General features: G+C 35.9%; 1 protein-coding gene across 3 annotated transcripts in view; it reads right to left on the minus strand.

The window, feature by feature from the left end:
- Folh1b (folate hydrolase 1B) overlaps positions 1-16,674 on the minus strand; it is a 57,867-nt gene that overhangs the window by 5,859 nt on the left and 35,334 nt on the right. For all 3 annotated transcript variants that reach the window (XM_028774694.1, XM_028774693.1, XM_028774692.1), the window contains 6 exons: positions 10,175-10,238; positions 8,545-8,612; positions 7,231-7,322; positions 4,832-4,922; positions 1,699-1,963; positions 1,233-1,314 (listed from right to left, as the gene is read on the minus strand). In XM_028774694.1, coding sequence (XP_028630527.1) covers positions 1,233-1,314; positions 1,699-1,963; positions 4,832-4,922; positions 7,231-7,322; positions 8,545-8,612; positions 10,175-10,238 — 662 coding nt within the window. The remainder of the gene's footprint in view (positions 1-1,232; positions 1,315-1,698; positions 1,964-4,831; positions 4,923-7,230; positions 7,323-8,544; positions 8,613-10,174; positions 10,239-16,674) is intronic.

Raw genomic sequence — 16,674 nt, forward strand, 5'->3', positions numbered from 1 at the left:
TTCTTCTTCTTCTTCTTCTTCTTCTTCTTCTTCTTCTTCTTCTTCTTTTTAGAATTTTTACTAGTGGTGGATAGGAAGGTCTGTATGTAGACATAATGACTTCAAGTAGAGGTTGAGAAGTACCCTCCAAGAATAAAGGAAACTGTGGGGTGCTGTGCTGGGAGAAGCAGCTGAGTGTCTGGTTGAGCAAGTCTTGAACCCTGGACCTTTATCAGGACGGCAGGAGTTTGGCTTTGCCCCCAGGCCCTGGTTCTTTTCATTCAGCTTTGGCCCTCCACAGCCCCTCCCAAAGAGAAGTCTATGACCAACAGTCAAGAAGAACAGCGCCTCAGCCTCTCCCACATGTAGATGAGGTATCTCCAAGCTCTCAGACCAAGCCAATAGGCGTTATCTGCTGCCAGACCCTAACCCACCCTGTATATAACTGTATATAAGGGTTCTATTCTGGAAAAGTAAAGGTGTGTTTGAGAATCATTTTGGTGTCCGAGAGTTTCTATCGCAAGAGCTTTAACACTAGAGCTGTAACACTTGGGGAGAGATCTGCTCTCCAGAAACCTTCCTGGGGCACCAAGCTGCTTCCTTGCCAGCTAGCCGGCTTCCTATCGGCCCAGCCCAGGCCGACTCAGTGTAGAGAGACAAGTGCACCACCTGGGAGTGACCGAGCTGCGACTCTGGAGACTTGAGCAGAGGCAGCAGCGGGGCAGGCAATCTCTCCTCCCTGATCGTACTATGTACCCTTTGGTCCAGACCTCTCACACCAGGCTTGGCTGGAGACCAATGGACAGTGGAGATGCAGGCAGAGGCAGTGGCAGAGACGGTAGCAGACCCTCCCTGCTCTCACTCTGTCCTCAGCTGGGAGATCACTGTGGAACTCCCTCCGGAACTGGGGATCCACAGGAAACCAGATGGAGAATGATGCACAGAGAGTGAAAAGGTAGCAAATGAAACCGAAACATATATGAGCCAATACTAAAGTTGTTAAATTGTATCTCAGCATCTGGCAGGAGAAAGGCACTGACAGCTAGTTGCAACTCCTATCAGAAATAAGATCTGAATGACAGGAAATGCTGAACAGGATGCATTAGAGTGAAGGGAGAAATATAAAACAATTCCCCAAGGTACTTCAGCAATGCAAATGTGAATGAATGATATTTTACATAGATATTTACATATATAATTATATTTAATTATATATTTTGATTGATTGATTGACTGATTGATTTAGGACATACTTGCTTTTGTCTAAGTCTTGCAGTCTCTGATTGAACTTGAATGCAGCATCTGTAAAATTATTAACTGCAGAAAACAGTGAATCTGAAACAGAAATCTAAATTATCAAAAGCTTTAAGAACATAGTTTCTAAAGTAGGTAAGGGGGCAATAACTCCAGTCTCATAACTTTGAAAGCCAAAACAGGAAGATCACTACAGCCCAGGAGATTAAAACCAGTCAGTGTAAGATTTGCAAGCTCATTTCAGTAAAATAAACAAAGTCCCATAGTTTTTGATGGTCTCTATATAGCTAATGATGTGGAAAAAATATAGAAAAGTATTTTATGAAATATTTATATATTTTTGAGCTTCTGTGTAATTTAGAGCAGTCTCAAGAGAAAAAGAATATTTGATCTAGAATAATAGAAATAACAATAAGAAACTATTTGAAACACAGGAGTCCATTTGAAAGGTAAATTGCAACATACCAAATGATATCATGTAATCCTTCATCTCTTGTGGATGCTTCATTGAAATATTGTAGATAGTTTCAGCATGCATCTTCAGAGCTACAGCATAACTTTGACAGTCAAAGGGAAGCACTATAGAATTGGCCAGTTCAAATATCATCGCTCCTCGAACCTGGGCCACAGTGAGGTGATATTTAAACGTCGGATCATAAAATTTTTCTACCACCTCATATGTGTCATAGACACTGTGATAGAGAGGATAGCTGCTGACTTTGTTAGTTTTCTAGAAGAGAAAAAAAAACAAAATGCATCTCTTTAAGATGGCTTATAATAAGCCCTATAGCATGATATTTACTGTGGTGTTATTAAGGTGACACTGACAGACATGGATTATATAAACTTAGATTCTTAGAACTTAGTAGAGGACTACACTAGGCATGTACAGACAAATATACATATACACATGCTGCTAAAACAAGATGAAAACATTCCTTGGGAAACACCCCAGACAGTTGACAACCAAAATATCAGAGATAGAGAAGTTGGTTGAGAAGCCAAAGAGAGGAATATGCAGTGGTGCATTAGAAAGGCAATTATTTAAGGAGAGAATTGAGGAATTACTAAACACCAGTGAAGCAATATTATGAAGTAGAACAATGTATCACTGATAATCCCACAGAGAGAACTCTGAGAGGCAGTATAATGACCACTGGAGAAAATAAGCAAGGGGGACCCTAGTAGTGAACTTAGGGGTCTTTCTAAGGAGAAATAAGTGATGCTTATGAGAGGCTAATTCTTTTAAATTGAGACGCCATTTTAGAGAATCTGACCTAATTTTGAATTCAGTTAAACTAGCAGCCTAGTATCTTGCATTAGTTTCTGAGTTGCCCTCCAACAAAACCCAGTCTCTAGGCTAATCACTCAACAAGACCAGCCTTTCCAGGCTACACCCTCAAAAAGACCAGTGTCTCCAGGTTATTCTCCCAACAAACTTGCACCCCCAGGTTACAAGCCCATGCCCTACATAACCACCACCAATGCAGAGGGGAACAGAAATTAAGTTTATGATACAACTCCCAGAACCATCCAATTATGTTAAAGGCCACAGCAGCTTTCCAATTAGATGCTTGCATACTTTCCCCCTGATTGCTGCTTACTTCAGTGCCTTGGCCCAATAGACATTCAGGGCTTCCCCACCATCAAAACCATTTTGCATGATGGCTGTGCATGGGGTAGGGGCAAGGTAGTGCAAAAAGAATAAAGAACCTGATATGAAGTGCATCGGCTTGGCTCTTGTCTGTTTTGGGGGGACCACTAACATTTCCCCGGCACTACACTCAAAAACAGGCACAGGGAAGCTACATATGGGGAGATCAAGAATTTTTCTCACAGCGAACTGCTGACAATGTGTTTTCATTTTTTTCTCACTATGTTCTTTCATTACTGATATGAAGAACACTTTAGTATAATTTAGTAAGAGACAGACATGGACATTATTAATGATGAATGAGTTTAATTCTGAATTCAAAATTGATTATCAAGGACATTTGGCAATCCCCTGGAATTTAGCTGGGTTAGTTTTAAATATGTCAGATGTATCTACCCTTGTCAAAACTCCCATCAAAATTCATACAACTTTTTATCTCCAAAGATCCCAGGCTGGGGGCAAGTAGCTTGATCAAGAGAAAAGACATACAAAGATTCACTGCCATCTGAATATTCCCATCTGACTTTAGGATTTAAGCACAATGGGAATTTAGAGTTGGGTCCAATAGTTTTCCCTGTGACTATATTTCAATCATCTTGAATAAATTGAACAATCATTTTAATAATTGGGTTGGCTAGTTTTATATCAACTTGACACAAACTAGAGTTATCTGAGAGGAGGGACCCTCAATTGAGATAATGCTACCATAAGATCAGGCTGTAGACAAGCCTGTAGGAACTTTTATTAATTAGTGATTGATGGAGGAAGTACCAAAATTACTGAGCTGGTGATCTTGTGTTCTATAATAAACCAGGCTGAACAAGTCACAATAAGCAAGCCAGTAAGCAACACTCCTCCATGCATTCTGCATCAGCTCTGTGAGTATAGGATTATTCCCTGACTTCCTGTGATACTAACCAGTGACATGGAAGTGTGATCTTAATAAATCTTTCGTTCCCAAGCTGCTTTAGTCATGGTGTGTCATCAGAGCATTGATAAACCTAAGTAAGAAAATAATTGTTGCTTTTTTCTTTAATAAAATATATCTGAAAAATAAAAGTATATGTATAAGATATTACTTACAAATTAAAAGCTAAAATTAAATTAAAATTAGAACAAAATTAAAAAGAAAAACCTTCTCACTATAAAACAGAAAACAGGGGTGTTTTAGTCATAAGAACATAAATTGCTAGAAAGAAGCTTTCACAGAACGAACTCAGATTTCATAAAATATACATTTTTAAAACTTACTAAAGATTTATCAATCATTAAATAAAAGAAATAAAAAAGTGATTTATGGTTTTGTTTCTTTACATTAAGTTCTATTCAGTGATTTGCTGTTTGATGACCTGAGCTACTATAAAGACAAAAGTCAAGCTATTGTCATGTCTTACTGGCGTTGATGTATTTGGAGTGAAACTGAGGAAAGATGAGCCCAACACAATCATCAGGAACTTAAATGATGAAGTGAATATTGAGTCAATGAATCAATAAAACAGAACACATTTAAGACAATGTTTCTCAACCTTTCTAATACTGCAACCTTTTAAATAGTCTCTTATAAAACTATTTTTGTTGCTACTTTATAACTGTAACTTTGCTGTTATATATCATAATATAAATATCTGATAAGAAGGATATCTGATATGTGACCCCTTTAAAAGGGTCGTTTGACCCACAAGTGGTCAGGACACACAGGCTGAGAACTGATGATTTAAGAAAATCATTGTGCTTAGGTCTGCAGAAAGCAGTACGAGTGCAACTTGAATGTGAATACAGGCTCAGGGTAACAAAGACAGGACAACCAACCAATGAGACATCTCTATGTGGCTTTCCAGTCTTCCACTTCCTCTAATGCTCAAGGTACTTCTTAAAGTAAAACTTATCAATTTAGTTAATATATATCCATACTTAATCTGCAAGGATTCTCTAATTTAGACTTACCCAATTTTTAGTATATCGGGCTCTGCCTGAAGCAATTCCAAGTCTTTGGAAAAACACTTCAAAATCATTGCCAGACCCCAGCTTGCTAATTCTGAAAGACAAAAATAGTATAATTAGCTCAGAGAACTCTGTTCATTCTATAAAGATCAAAGGTCAATTACTAAATTCTAGTCATACTATTTCAAATGTGAGAGCATTAGACATACAGCTAAAATAAGATATTTTCTCTGGCACTGAAAAATGTACTTCCTCTTCAATACTATTCTATGGAGGGGCACTTTAATAAATCAAAATTTATTTAAAGATTTCAGAGATTGGAAAATATTTATGCTCAAAATATTTATTTCATCTCTGATTGTTGTATAAATTAGTGAATGGAAACAACCATTTTCAGATTAGGATATAAAATCAGTTAGATTTCACACTGTAGAACTCTACCTCTACAAACTATTGAGATATTTATTTCCCTTCCCTTGTATGTAAAGATACAACCACTAAGTCATAGTTACAATATTATCAGAGTAGGCAAAATATTTGTTAAATGCATGCCATTCAGAAAAAGGACGTGATAAATGTTTGACAGGACTTGTGTTCCATTTTCTCCATTGTGACCAATTATGTGTACAAATATCAGGTATCTTAAAAGGCACCATAGTTCTCCCTTCCCTTTACAAAAATATTACTTATTTCTTACAGTATAATTTGAAGGGCCCTTGACATTAGAAGTGTGGCTGTCAAGGCTGCTGAAACAGGAACAAAAAACAGCTTAAGTACTTAGAGAGTGCAGACCACCAGTTAGTACTAAATAGATGGGTGTTCTTCAGAAAGGCAGTGACCCAAGCACTATGTGTCCTGAGTATTTGATGCTGTTATGGAGCATCTCTCTGCTTGTTGTTCTTGTGGTCTACATGTTCTTCGTAATCTATGTGATGGGTGAAGAGTCTAAGGGGACTCCAGCTGTCCACTGGGCCATATCACTGCCAGTCAAGATAATAGTGCTTGATGATTTTTCAAGCATTGCTTCTGGAACACATTAATGATTGAATTACCATACTTGGAAAGAACTTAGAAATGCAGATTGCTAGCAAGGACCACCACCCTTAGAAAGAGTTTCGAGAAGATTATTAAGATGTTTTTGTCAATGGCTCTGATGTAGAAAATCTTACAAAACAAACTGAAGTTCAGAAAGACACGCTCTTAATAGTTGAGCTAGGGAATTTTTAAGCTCAGGGAATAAGAACAATGGCAGCTCAAATAGCACTGGCTTACATGACTTTTTGCTGAGGCTAGGCTAGTGCTCAAGGTGATAATTAATTTTTTATTCCCATTTTTGACCTCAGCTTCTTGATAAGGTTTAATAAAAACTATTACTGCATAGTTATGTACCCTGAAGATTTAAAATAGAAAAAACTTTTTTTTTAAAATAAAAGTTTACATTTGTAATTTTTAAAAATTTTACATGATTCCTTTTTAAGATATTTACTAAGATTCTTTCTTTGTAACCAGAAATTGTAGCCTGTCAATGAAGACAACCTGCTAAGAAAATTATCTTGCTTTTTTAACTTATGTTTATTCATAACAATTTACTTAGTTATAAATGTATGTATGTTCTTGGGAATGATTTTCTATTTATTCACCAGTAATACATTAAATTTTTTAATGTAAAGATATTGAGGATCATACATTTTAAAAATAATCATTCACTAAAAGAAAAACTAGAATATAGCTGCATTATCATTTTTGTGCTCCTTGAGAGATTTTGCTGGGATGTATAAGCTATAGGAGAAGAAAAAGTTCTTAGAACTAGCTGAAGCTTGCTTCCTCTATCGAGTGTCTGTGTGTATGTCTGTGTTTGTGTGTGTGTGCACACACGCGCACTTGGGGAGGGGAAGGGGGAGAGAGAGAGAGAGAGAGAGAGAGAGAGAGAGAGAGAGAGAGAGAGGGGAGAAAGGGAGAGGGAGAGGCATACTATTTTTTTATTATTTCTATCTTCATTGACACACAAAGGATTTTTCTTGCTTCCTCTGAAGGAATTTTTTATTTTGGTCTTTAGCCAGCCCCCAAGGAGATAATTTTGCAGATCTTAATCGATCGCCCATTCTGCATCACACCTCAGTTTACATTAAATGCCAAATTTGCTCTTTGATACTTGGATGCTGCCTCTTGCATATAGCTTGCTCAAAAATAAACTTTGAAACCCTCAGGTATAATTTCAAAACACAGGATAATATTTTATTTTAAATACAATATTTTATTTTAATGACAAATATTTCTTTGTCAAATGTTAGAATATTTGGAAAGTTATTTCTTACAAAAAAATTGAAACAAATATACTCTTTTATATCCAAAACATTCACTCAGTGACCAAACTTGGTAGAATGGCTGGGTTGTTGCTGTACCTGGGCATTCCAATGAAGTCAGGTGAAGGACTCTTTTGTGTCCAACTGTCAAAAAGAGATTTGCCTTCAAAGTCTTCATCCGGGCTTTGCAGCTATACAAATTATAAACAAGAGAATACTCACAAATCCAATGCACAAACTTAAATGTCCATTAATAAGAAAATGAAGAGTTACACTACATTTCAGCAAAATAAGAGATGCAATCTTTATATTAGAAGTTGTTGTGAATTATGTGGCTGCTGTGTGGTGCTTCCTTGGTATACTTTTAGCTTTGGGATCAATAAAAAGCAAAGAAATTAGAGAGTTACAATAAAAAGTTCTGAAGAGAAAAATGTTTGTATGTGTGTAGTTGCAAGTGTGAAGATATGGTGTGTATAGAAAAGAATTCAACAAATTAGCAAATCATTGTCTGTGGAGAAGCAATCACAGGCCGATTTTACCAGATCAAAGAAAGTTATTCTCAAAACTGTATACTTCTCCTACTAAAGAAAATATTCCTTTACTACTGCCTCTTATTGGTAGGACTGCAGAAGTCTTATATGATAGAAATTCATTTGAATTGGTAAATATGTTCAATGATAAGGGTTGGTGGCTTGTTTGGTTTTTGAAGTAATTTCTAGGTCAGTCTCAAAAGTCTGTCATGCAGCTAGAATGATGGTACATTCTTACAACTCTGGTAATCTGGAGGCTAACACAGGAAGATCTGGATCTCATGTTCAGATGGATCACGACTACCTATCAGAACCCTCTCTTAAAGAGCCTTTCACATATAAGTGTAGGTGGTGCCTCCAACCAGCTTCAGTGTCTGTTGCTGCTAAGAGAGCTGGAAGGAAGGTCAGGGCCTCGTGATAGAGCCAAAGATTGGAGTACTTGGCAAAAATTAAGAAGGGATCATCTAATTTTGTCCACAAATAGGTGCATTTTCATTTAAGTCATTCAGTCATTCTTACACCATGAGTTAGCTAATTTTACCATACAAGGAGACATAAAGAAATTATATAGTAAAGGAATTAAGCAGGAGTTCTAGCTACTTTGTGACTCCAGTGGCTGCTTTGAAAGGTCTGTTTCTTCATTTTCAAAGTACAGATGGTAGACAGAATGCAGCCTATAGGCTGACTCACAGAGGTGGGAGAGATGGCATATAGTATATGGAGAAATAGTTGGTTAGCTGTGAAAGTTCAAGAAAGAATATTTTTCATGAGAAAAGAAAAATATTTATATTGTTTAACTATAAACAATATAAATATTTAAAATAATAATTGCATCCAAAATATGATTTGCAGAGTTTCTGCAAAGATTATTTCATCTCTTTACCTCTTTTGTGATGTTGTACACTAAGCTGTGCATCAGTGGTGTGCAATCAACTCTTAGAGTGTAGTTTCCTGAAAGAGAAAAAATTGGCTGGTTTATTTGTTTTATTTATGTTATTAATTTATTCAAAGGCCATTGGTAAACTCTACATAGAATTATTCTTTCAAAAAATGCACTTAATAAAAAGCCCTCTAATGATCTCAATGTTAAGCTATAAAAACAAACTTTTATGACACTGACTGCTGAATCTTGTCCTGAAGACTAGATAAAGAGCTCAACAGGCCATCTCTCCAAATTTCTACTTCCTATTCTACCCAAGAGATTTTCCTTAAGTCCCTTTCAAATACTGTTCCCTCAGCTTGGATCACTGTTCTACATCATATCTGTATGACTTCTTCATCCTTTGGGTTCATGTTAAATTTTCAGAGGGATCTCATTGACTCCTGGATGTAACACTGCACATGGCTTCCACTCCATAGATTCTACTCTCGTTTCTTGTCCTTGGTCTGTTTTTCATATCACTGAAGATCTGGACCATGAGCCCTCCAATTCTGAATTGTAGTTCATTCCAGATATAGTCAAGATGACAACCCGGATTTGCTATTACATGTGCCCACAACATAAGGTTATTTCCAAGATCTTTTATTCACTCTATGAGAGTTCACAGGACAGAAACACACTTCAGTTCAATGAGGACACATCTTTTTGAGAGGACATTAAGAGTGATTTGAGTAAACCTTTCAATTTTTTTCAATTTTATAAACTTTATTATTTACAAAAAACTTGTAAATGAATAAAATTATCACCTTAGCTTTTTGTTATGTGTACGTTAATATTTTAACATAAATTCACAAATATGTGTTTTATTATATCCCTTGAGAAATGAACATTTAATCAAAGAATAGAATATAAATTGAGGGTTATATATCTCAATCACATTGAACATATCTGTACTTGTTCTTAATCCTAAAACCTATGGTCCAGTTCCAGATATGGCATAATTATCTAAGCCCAGTGATATGCTAAAATGCTAGACAAATCAAAGGTTCAAAATTATCAATAATAATAACAGCTCCAAATGATATGATTTAAAAATGGTCAGTATTTATCACTTACGAAATGTGTGTGTGTGAGTGTGCGTGTACCTTGTACACATGAAAATCAAAATACAACTTTTTGGAGTCAGTTCTCACAGTCCATCTTTAAATAGATTCCTAGGATACATCTGAGTTTGCCAGGCTTCTCTCAAATTGCTTTTGATGGGTTATCCATTTCACCAGTTCTTATAGTTAAATGTCATATATGTCATACATGAAAAAAAAAAGATTCTTCAAGTTTGTGAATAAGACATTCAACAAGAAATCATAACCATATTTGAAAGAATCTAGTAGAAGAGGTATATAGGTATATTAATGAAAGCAATTCTTCCTGAATTAGCACTGATGTATAGTAGGGGAAATGCCTCTTAAGTACTCATGAAGTCATCCCTGAATCAAAGGAAAAGATGGGAAACCAACCATAAGTATACTAACTTTATCTTAATGGGCTTCATTCTGTGCTAGGATGAAATTGTTTGACTAATTTGTTACCTGCAGAATAATCATTGTTCTCTAAAGAGGCCAAAAATATTCACCTTCTATAGAAGAATCTGCATTAACATAAGCCACACCACGTTCTTGTAGGAGTCTTGAATGTTCCTATAACAAGAAATTTAATAAACTATAAGCTTAAATTTAACTCCCACCCAAGGTATATCTGCCATTATTTAATGTAGATATTTGAATGAAATTGCATCATAATTCCCACAAGTTTAGCATATAAAGTCTCAAAAAAAGTGTTTGACTATGAGAAACAAAAGCACATTGATCTACATTACATTTGTGAGGATGAATAGTTCAGACTCAGAAGATGAAAGGGAACAGGGAATTAAAACATGTTTAAAGTAATTTAAACAATCACATTTTTTTAGTGAACATATTTTTATGAGATTTTTCAGTAAAAATAAACATTTACAAATCCTGTCATAATGTAAGCAGGAATGATTTCCTTGATTTACAGAAAATGAGCAATTTACTGGTCAGGAAATTTTAAAAAGAAAACCTGACCATGAGGACAATTTCCCTTGTAGGATATTACCACCTACTGGTGATCATAGCTGATTGCATATTTTTAGAACTAAGAGGTGTAGCAAAGATCCCTAGAACATTTGGTCTCCAAAACACTGAATTTTGATTGTAAAAGAAAAATCAGGAAAGTATCTGAGTGATAAAAAAAATATTGATCGCTCAAGGGGCTGAGGCAGTAGAATTGTAGGAGTTGCAGGGCAGTTTGAGCTAAATAAAGATACTGTCTGAAAATAATGACAATAATAGCAATAATAATAATAATAATAATAATAATAATAATAATAATAATTCTACACGACAAATTACTTTGTGAAATATTCATGGATTTTCCTGCCATGAGGATGAGACTTTTCTGTGGAAGAAAACTTCATGTTGACCAACGATAATACAGCAGTTATTTGGAGAAACCTGTAATATCTATGTTTATCAGGAATTACATGAACATTAACAGCATTGTAGGAAGCTGGTGAAACAGATATCAAAACTCCATATGTTTATTTCTCTGTCACACCAAGCTAATACACATTTGAATGGAGTTACTATTCAGGTTGCCTGATAAGTATTCCTTCTGCATCACATTCTGCTGTATATAACAGTGATGAGACCGCTGAGATAAGTAAATACACATCAGGCCTTACTCTGGAACCTGAATTCTCAATGTGACTGGTACTTGGAGTTGATTTGGGTGGTATGTAAGAATCTTATTAGAAATTGACATGTTTTAAGTTGCGTGGTCCTCTCATCTTCATTGTGTATATCTGGGCTTGTCCTTCAGTTCTGAGGACACTTGAGGGACTCCATGAGTATCCTGCTTCCCTTTTGAAGACTGTGGGCCCCAGGAATAACCGGCTTGAAACCAGGACCCAACAATACCTCCCCAGTAGGGTCTGAAAGGGGCACAGCCTAAAGAGATGAGTTGCTCACTGCCCCTGACCTCCATTGTCTAGTTCTAGGTTTGACCTTCAGTTTTGAGCAGGCTTGCAGAAACCCAAGAGCATCCTGCTTCACTGTGGTGGCCTTTGGGGGGCCCTCAAGTTCTACTAGCTTGGAGCATTGTCTCACCCATCCCTTGCCAGAGGGGTCCACCTGAGGCACAGCCATCACAGTCAGGTAACCTGACTTCTGCTGTCTGGCCCACAGCTTCCCCGTGCCATCAGAATAATGCCGCTATCACCAGGGAAAATCGGATGCCTAAAGGACAATGCAAAAACACAATCAAAACTCAGGGCAATATGTCACCACCAGAGCCCAACTATCTTACTATAGCAAACTCTGGATATCCTAAAAAAGTGACGCACAAGAAGATAATTTTAAATCAAATGTTATAAGGATGATGGATACCTTTAAAGATGAAATACATAATTTAATAAAGAAATACAGGAAAATATATTAAAACAAGTAGAGGTCGTAAAAGAGGAAACAAATAAAAATAAAGAAATACAGGGAAAATATAATCAAATGGGTGAAGGCTACGGATAAAACTATCCAAGACCTGAAAAAGGAAATGAAAGATGGAAAATCTAGGAAAGAGGACAGAAGTTACAGACACCAACAGGATATTAAAGATGCAAGAGAGAATCTCAGACATATAAGATATGATGGAAGAAATACATACATCGTTCAAAGAAAATGCAAGATCTAAAAAGATCATGACACAAAATGATGAAAAACTTGGAATATTCTGATAAGACCAAGCCTAAGAACAATAGGAATAGAAGGAGAAGATTCCCAGATCAAAAGCACAGAAAACATCTTCGACAAAATCATAGAATACATTTTTCCCTAGTGTAAAGGAAGACATGCCTATAAATGTACAAGAAGCTTACAGACCAAAGAGATTAGACAAGAAAAGAAAATCTTACCACCACATATAATCAAAACATTAAATGTACATTAAAAAAAAAAAGAATACTTAAAGCTGTAAAGGAAAAAAAGCCAAGTAACACATAAAGGCAGACCTATCGTAATTTTACTAGACTTATCAATAGAGACTCTGAAAGGTTGAAGGGCCTGGGAAGATGTACAAAAGACCATAAGAGCCCACAGATGTCAGTCCAGACTACTATACCCAGCAAAACATCCAATCACCACAGATGTAGAAACCAAAATATTCCATGACAAAATCAAATTTAAACAATATCCTTCAAACAACCCAGCACTACAGAGGATACTAGAAAGAAAACCCCAAACCAATGAAGCTGACTACACTCATGAAAACACAAGAAATAAATAATGTCACACCATTAAAACCAACAGAATCACAACATACACACACACACAGACACACAGACACACACACACACACACACACACACACACAGAGAACCACCACCAACATCAAAATAACAGGAAGTAACAACCATTGACCATTAATATCTCTCAACATTGATGGAATCAATTCCCCAGTAAAAAGACACTTGCTAACAGAATGGACTTCTAAAGAGAATCCATCATTGTATACAAGAAACACATCTCAGCAACAAAGATAAATAGTATGTCAGAGTAAACTGCTAAGAAAGTTTTCCAAGTAAAGAGACACAAGAAGCAAGCTTGAGTAGCCTTTCAAATACCTAAGAGATTTTCAACCAAAAGTAATCAAAAGATATGGAAAAGGACAATTTATACACATCAAAGGAAAAAATCTATCATGAGGACATCTCAATTCTTAATATCTATGCTACAAATGCAAGAGCAACCACATTCATTAAAAAAAAATTACTAAAGCTTGAATCATACATTGAATCTCACATGTTAATAGTCACAGATTTTAATACCCCACTTTTACCAACTAACAGGTCATCCAGACAGAAACTAAATAGAGAAATAATGAAACCAACAGAGATTATGATTCAAATGTACCTAACAGGTGTTTATAAAACAAGTAACCCAAACACAAAACAATAGACCTTCTTCTCAGCACCTAATAGAACCTTCTCCAAAATTGACCATATAATAAATTAGTATATAATATAATATAATATAATATAATATAATATAATAAATATAATATAATTTGTCTAAAACAAGCCTCAACATATAAAAGAAAAAAACCCTTGCATCTTGCCAGATCACTATGGACTAATGGATTCAACAACAACAGAAATTATTGGGGACAGGTTTTAATGCTTTGTCTTAATTTGGCTTCCAGAATGTGTACTTCCAGATGCTGATGCTCCCTGCCCACAGCTGGCCTGGATTGGTAATAAAGAACAGCAGTAAAGCCAATGACTGGGCAGGGAGACTGAAGTAGAACTTTTACACTGCATAAGCAAGGGGCATAGGGGGGAAAAGAAGAGACAGAATCACCATGATGGGGGAGCAGTGAGATTATAATTAAAGGTCCACTGACATGCAAAAATCCAGGGAAACAGCCCCAGGAGCCATGCTCCACTCCATTGGGAGGTTTAGAATTACCCAGATATTAAGCTAGTTAGGCATATTAAAAGTTAAGCTGACGTGTGTGTGTGTGTGTGTGTGTGTGTGTGTGTGTGTGTGTGTGTTTCATTCTTGAATCCAGAGAGCTGGAGAGTGGCTAGAACTAAAAATTAACCACTACAAGAAAAACAGAAGGCCCACATACTCATGCAAACTGAACTCTCTCCTCCATGATCACTGAATCATGGAAAAAATGAAGAAAGTAACTAAAGACTTGCTAGAATTCAGCAAAAATGAGGGCACAACATTCCTAAACTTTTGGGACACTATGGTACCAGTGCTAAGAGGAAAATTCATAGCACTAAACGTTTTCATAAAGAAATTGGAAGGTTCTTATACTAACAAATTAAAAGTACACCTGAAAACTCTAGGAAAAAAAAAAGAAGCAAACCTACTGAAGAGGAGTAGATGCCAGGTAATAATCAAACTTAGGCCAAAAAAAAAAATCAATTACAAACAAAGACAACAATACAAAGAATCAACAATGCAAAGAATCAAAAAAACCAAGAGCTAGTTCTTTGGAAAAATCAACAAGATAGGCAATCCCTTAGCCAAACTAACTAAAATGCAGATATACAACATGCAAATTAAAAATAAGTATCAGAAATGAAAAGAGATACACAAGTATTGATACTGAAAAAATTCAAAGAATCCAAAGGTCTTATGTCAAAAGGTTGTACTCAACAAAATTGAAAATCTAAATGAAATGGATGATTTTCTATGCTGGTACCAACTACCAAATGTAAATTAAGATTAGGTAAACTACTTGAATAGTCCTGTAACCACTAAAGAAATAAATATGATCATTAAGTGTCTCCCAACCAAAGGAAAAAAAAGCCTTTGGCCAGATGGTTTCAGCACAGAATTTGAATGAAGAGGTAATGCCAATGCTCCTCAAAAAAATTGAAGAATATATCAGAAGATAGAATGATCTCCCATGCTCCTAGATTGGTAGGATTAACACAGTGAAAATGGTCTTTTTACTAAAAGCAATCAGAGATTCAATGGAATCTCAATCAAAATTTGATTAAAATTCTTTACAGAAGAGTTTTCAACTTTATATGTAATAGCAAAACACCCAGGATACCTAAAACAGTTCTGAACAATGAAAGAACTTCTAGAGATACCAGTATCCCTGACTTCAAGCTGTACTTTAGAGCAGTGGTAATTAAAACCACGTGGTGTTGCTAGAAACAGGTAGGTGGATATATGGAATCAAATTGTAAACCCAGAAATAAACCCACATACCCATGGACACTTGGTTTTTGACAGAGAAGCCACATGGAAAAAATGAAAGCATCTTTAATAAATGTTGCTTATCTAAGTGGATGTTTGCATACAGAAGATTGCAAAGAGATCCATGTTTATTACCCTGAACAAAAATCAAGTCCAAATGGATCTAAGGCCTCAACCTAAAACAAGATACACTAAATTAATATAACAGAAACTGGGGAATAGTCTTGAACTTCCTGAACAGAACACCAACGACACAGGCACTAAGATTAACCATTGACTGCGAAATGGAAAAGCTTCTGTAAGGCAAAAAATACTATCACTAGGACAAAATAAGAGCCTATAGATTGGGAAAAGGTCTTCAACAATCATACATCAGATAGAGGGCTAATATACAAAATATGTAAAGAACACAAGTAGTCAGAAAACAATATACCAAATAACTAAATTTAAAAATGAGATGCAGATCTAAACAGAAAATTCTCAACATAGGAATCTCGAATGTCTGAGATGCACTTTAAAAAAAAAATCAATATCCTTAGTCATCAGGGAAATGAAAACAACCCTGAGATTCTTTCTTACATGCATCAGAAGGGCTAAGGTCAAAACCTCAAGGGTCAGAACATGCTGCTGAGGTTCTGGAGCAAGGGATACACTCCTCCATTGGTGGTGGGATTAATAACTTATACATCCATTATGGAAATAAATTTGGAAGTTTCTGAAAAAGTTGGAAATAATTCCACCTTAAGACCCAGTTATACCATTCCAGGGCATATATTCAAAAGATGTTCCATCGTCCTATAAGAACACATGCTCAACTATGTTAATAGCAGCTTTATTTGTAATATCTGGAAACTGGAAACAATCTACATGTCCTTCCACAGAAGAAAGAATAAAGAAAATGTGGTTCATTTACACAATGCAATACTATCCAGCTATTAAAAACAAGGACATTATGAATTTTTCAGGTAAATGTATGGAACTAGAAAATATCATTCTGAGTGAGGTGATATTTTATCCATAAGTCATACATGGTATATTCTCACTTATAAATAGATGTTAGCAATAGCAAGGTAAGCCAAACACAAAAGGATATGCATGGCATGTACTCACTTATAAGAGGATACTAGCAATAAAGTACAGGATAGCCACGCTATACAGCAGACCCAAACAACCCAAATAACTAGGGAGCAAGAGGAAGAATAGCTGAATCTTTCTCAGAAGGATACATAGAAGAGAAATTTGAGGTGGATAGAAGGAAAGTTGGTGTGAAAGGGAATGGGGAACAGAGCAGATCAGGAGTAGGGGATCATATGCAGGGAGAGTGGGAGCGAGAAGG

This window comes from Grammomys surdaster, unplaced genomic scaffold (assembly GCF_004785775.1).
Source record: "Grammomys surdaster isolate TR1022 unplaced genomic scaffold, NIH_TR_1.0 242, whole genome shotgun sequence".
Taxonomy (NCBI): domain Eukaryota; kingdom Metazoa; phylum Chordata; class Mammalia; order Rodentia; family Muridae; genus Grammomys; species Grammomys surdaster.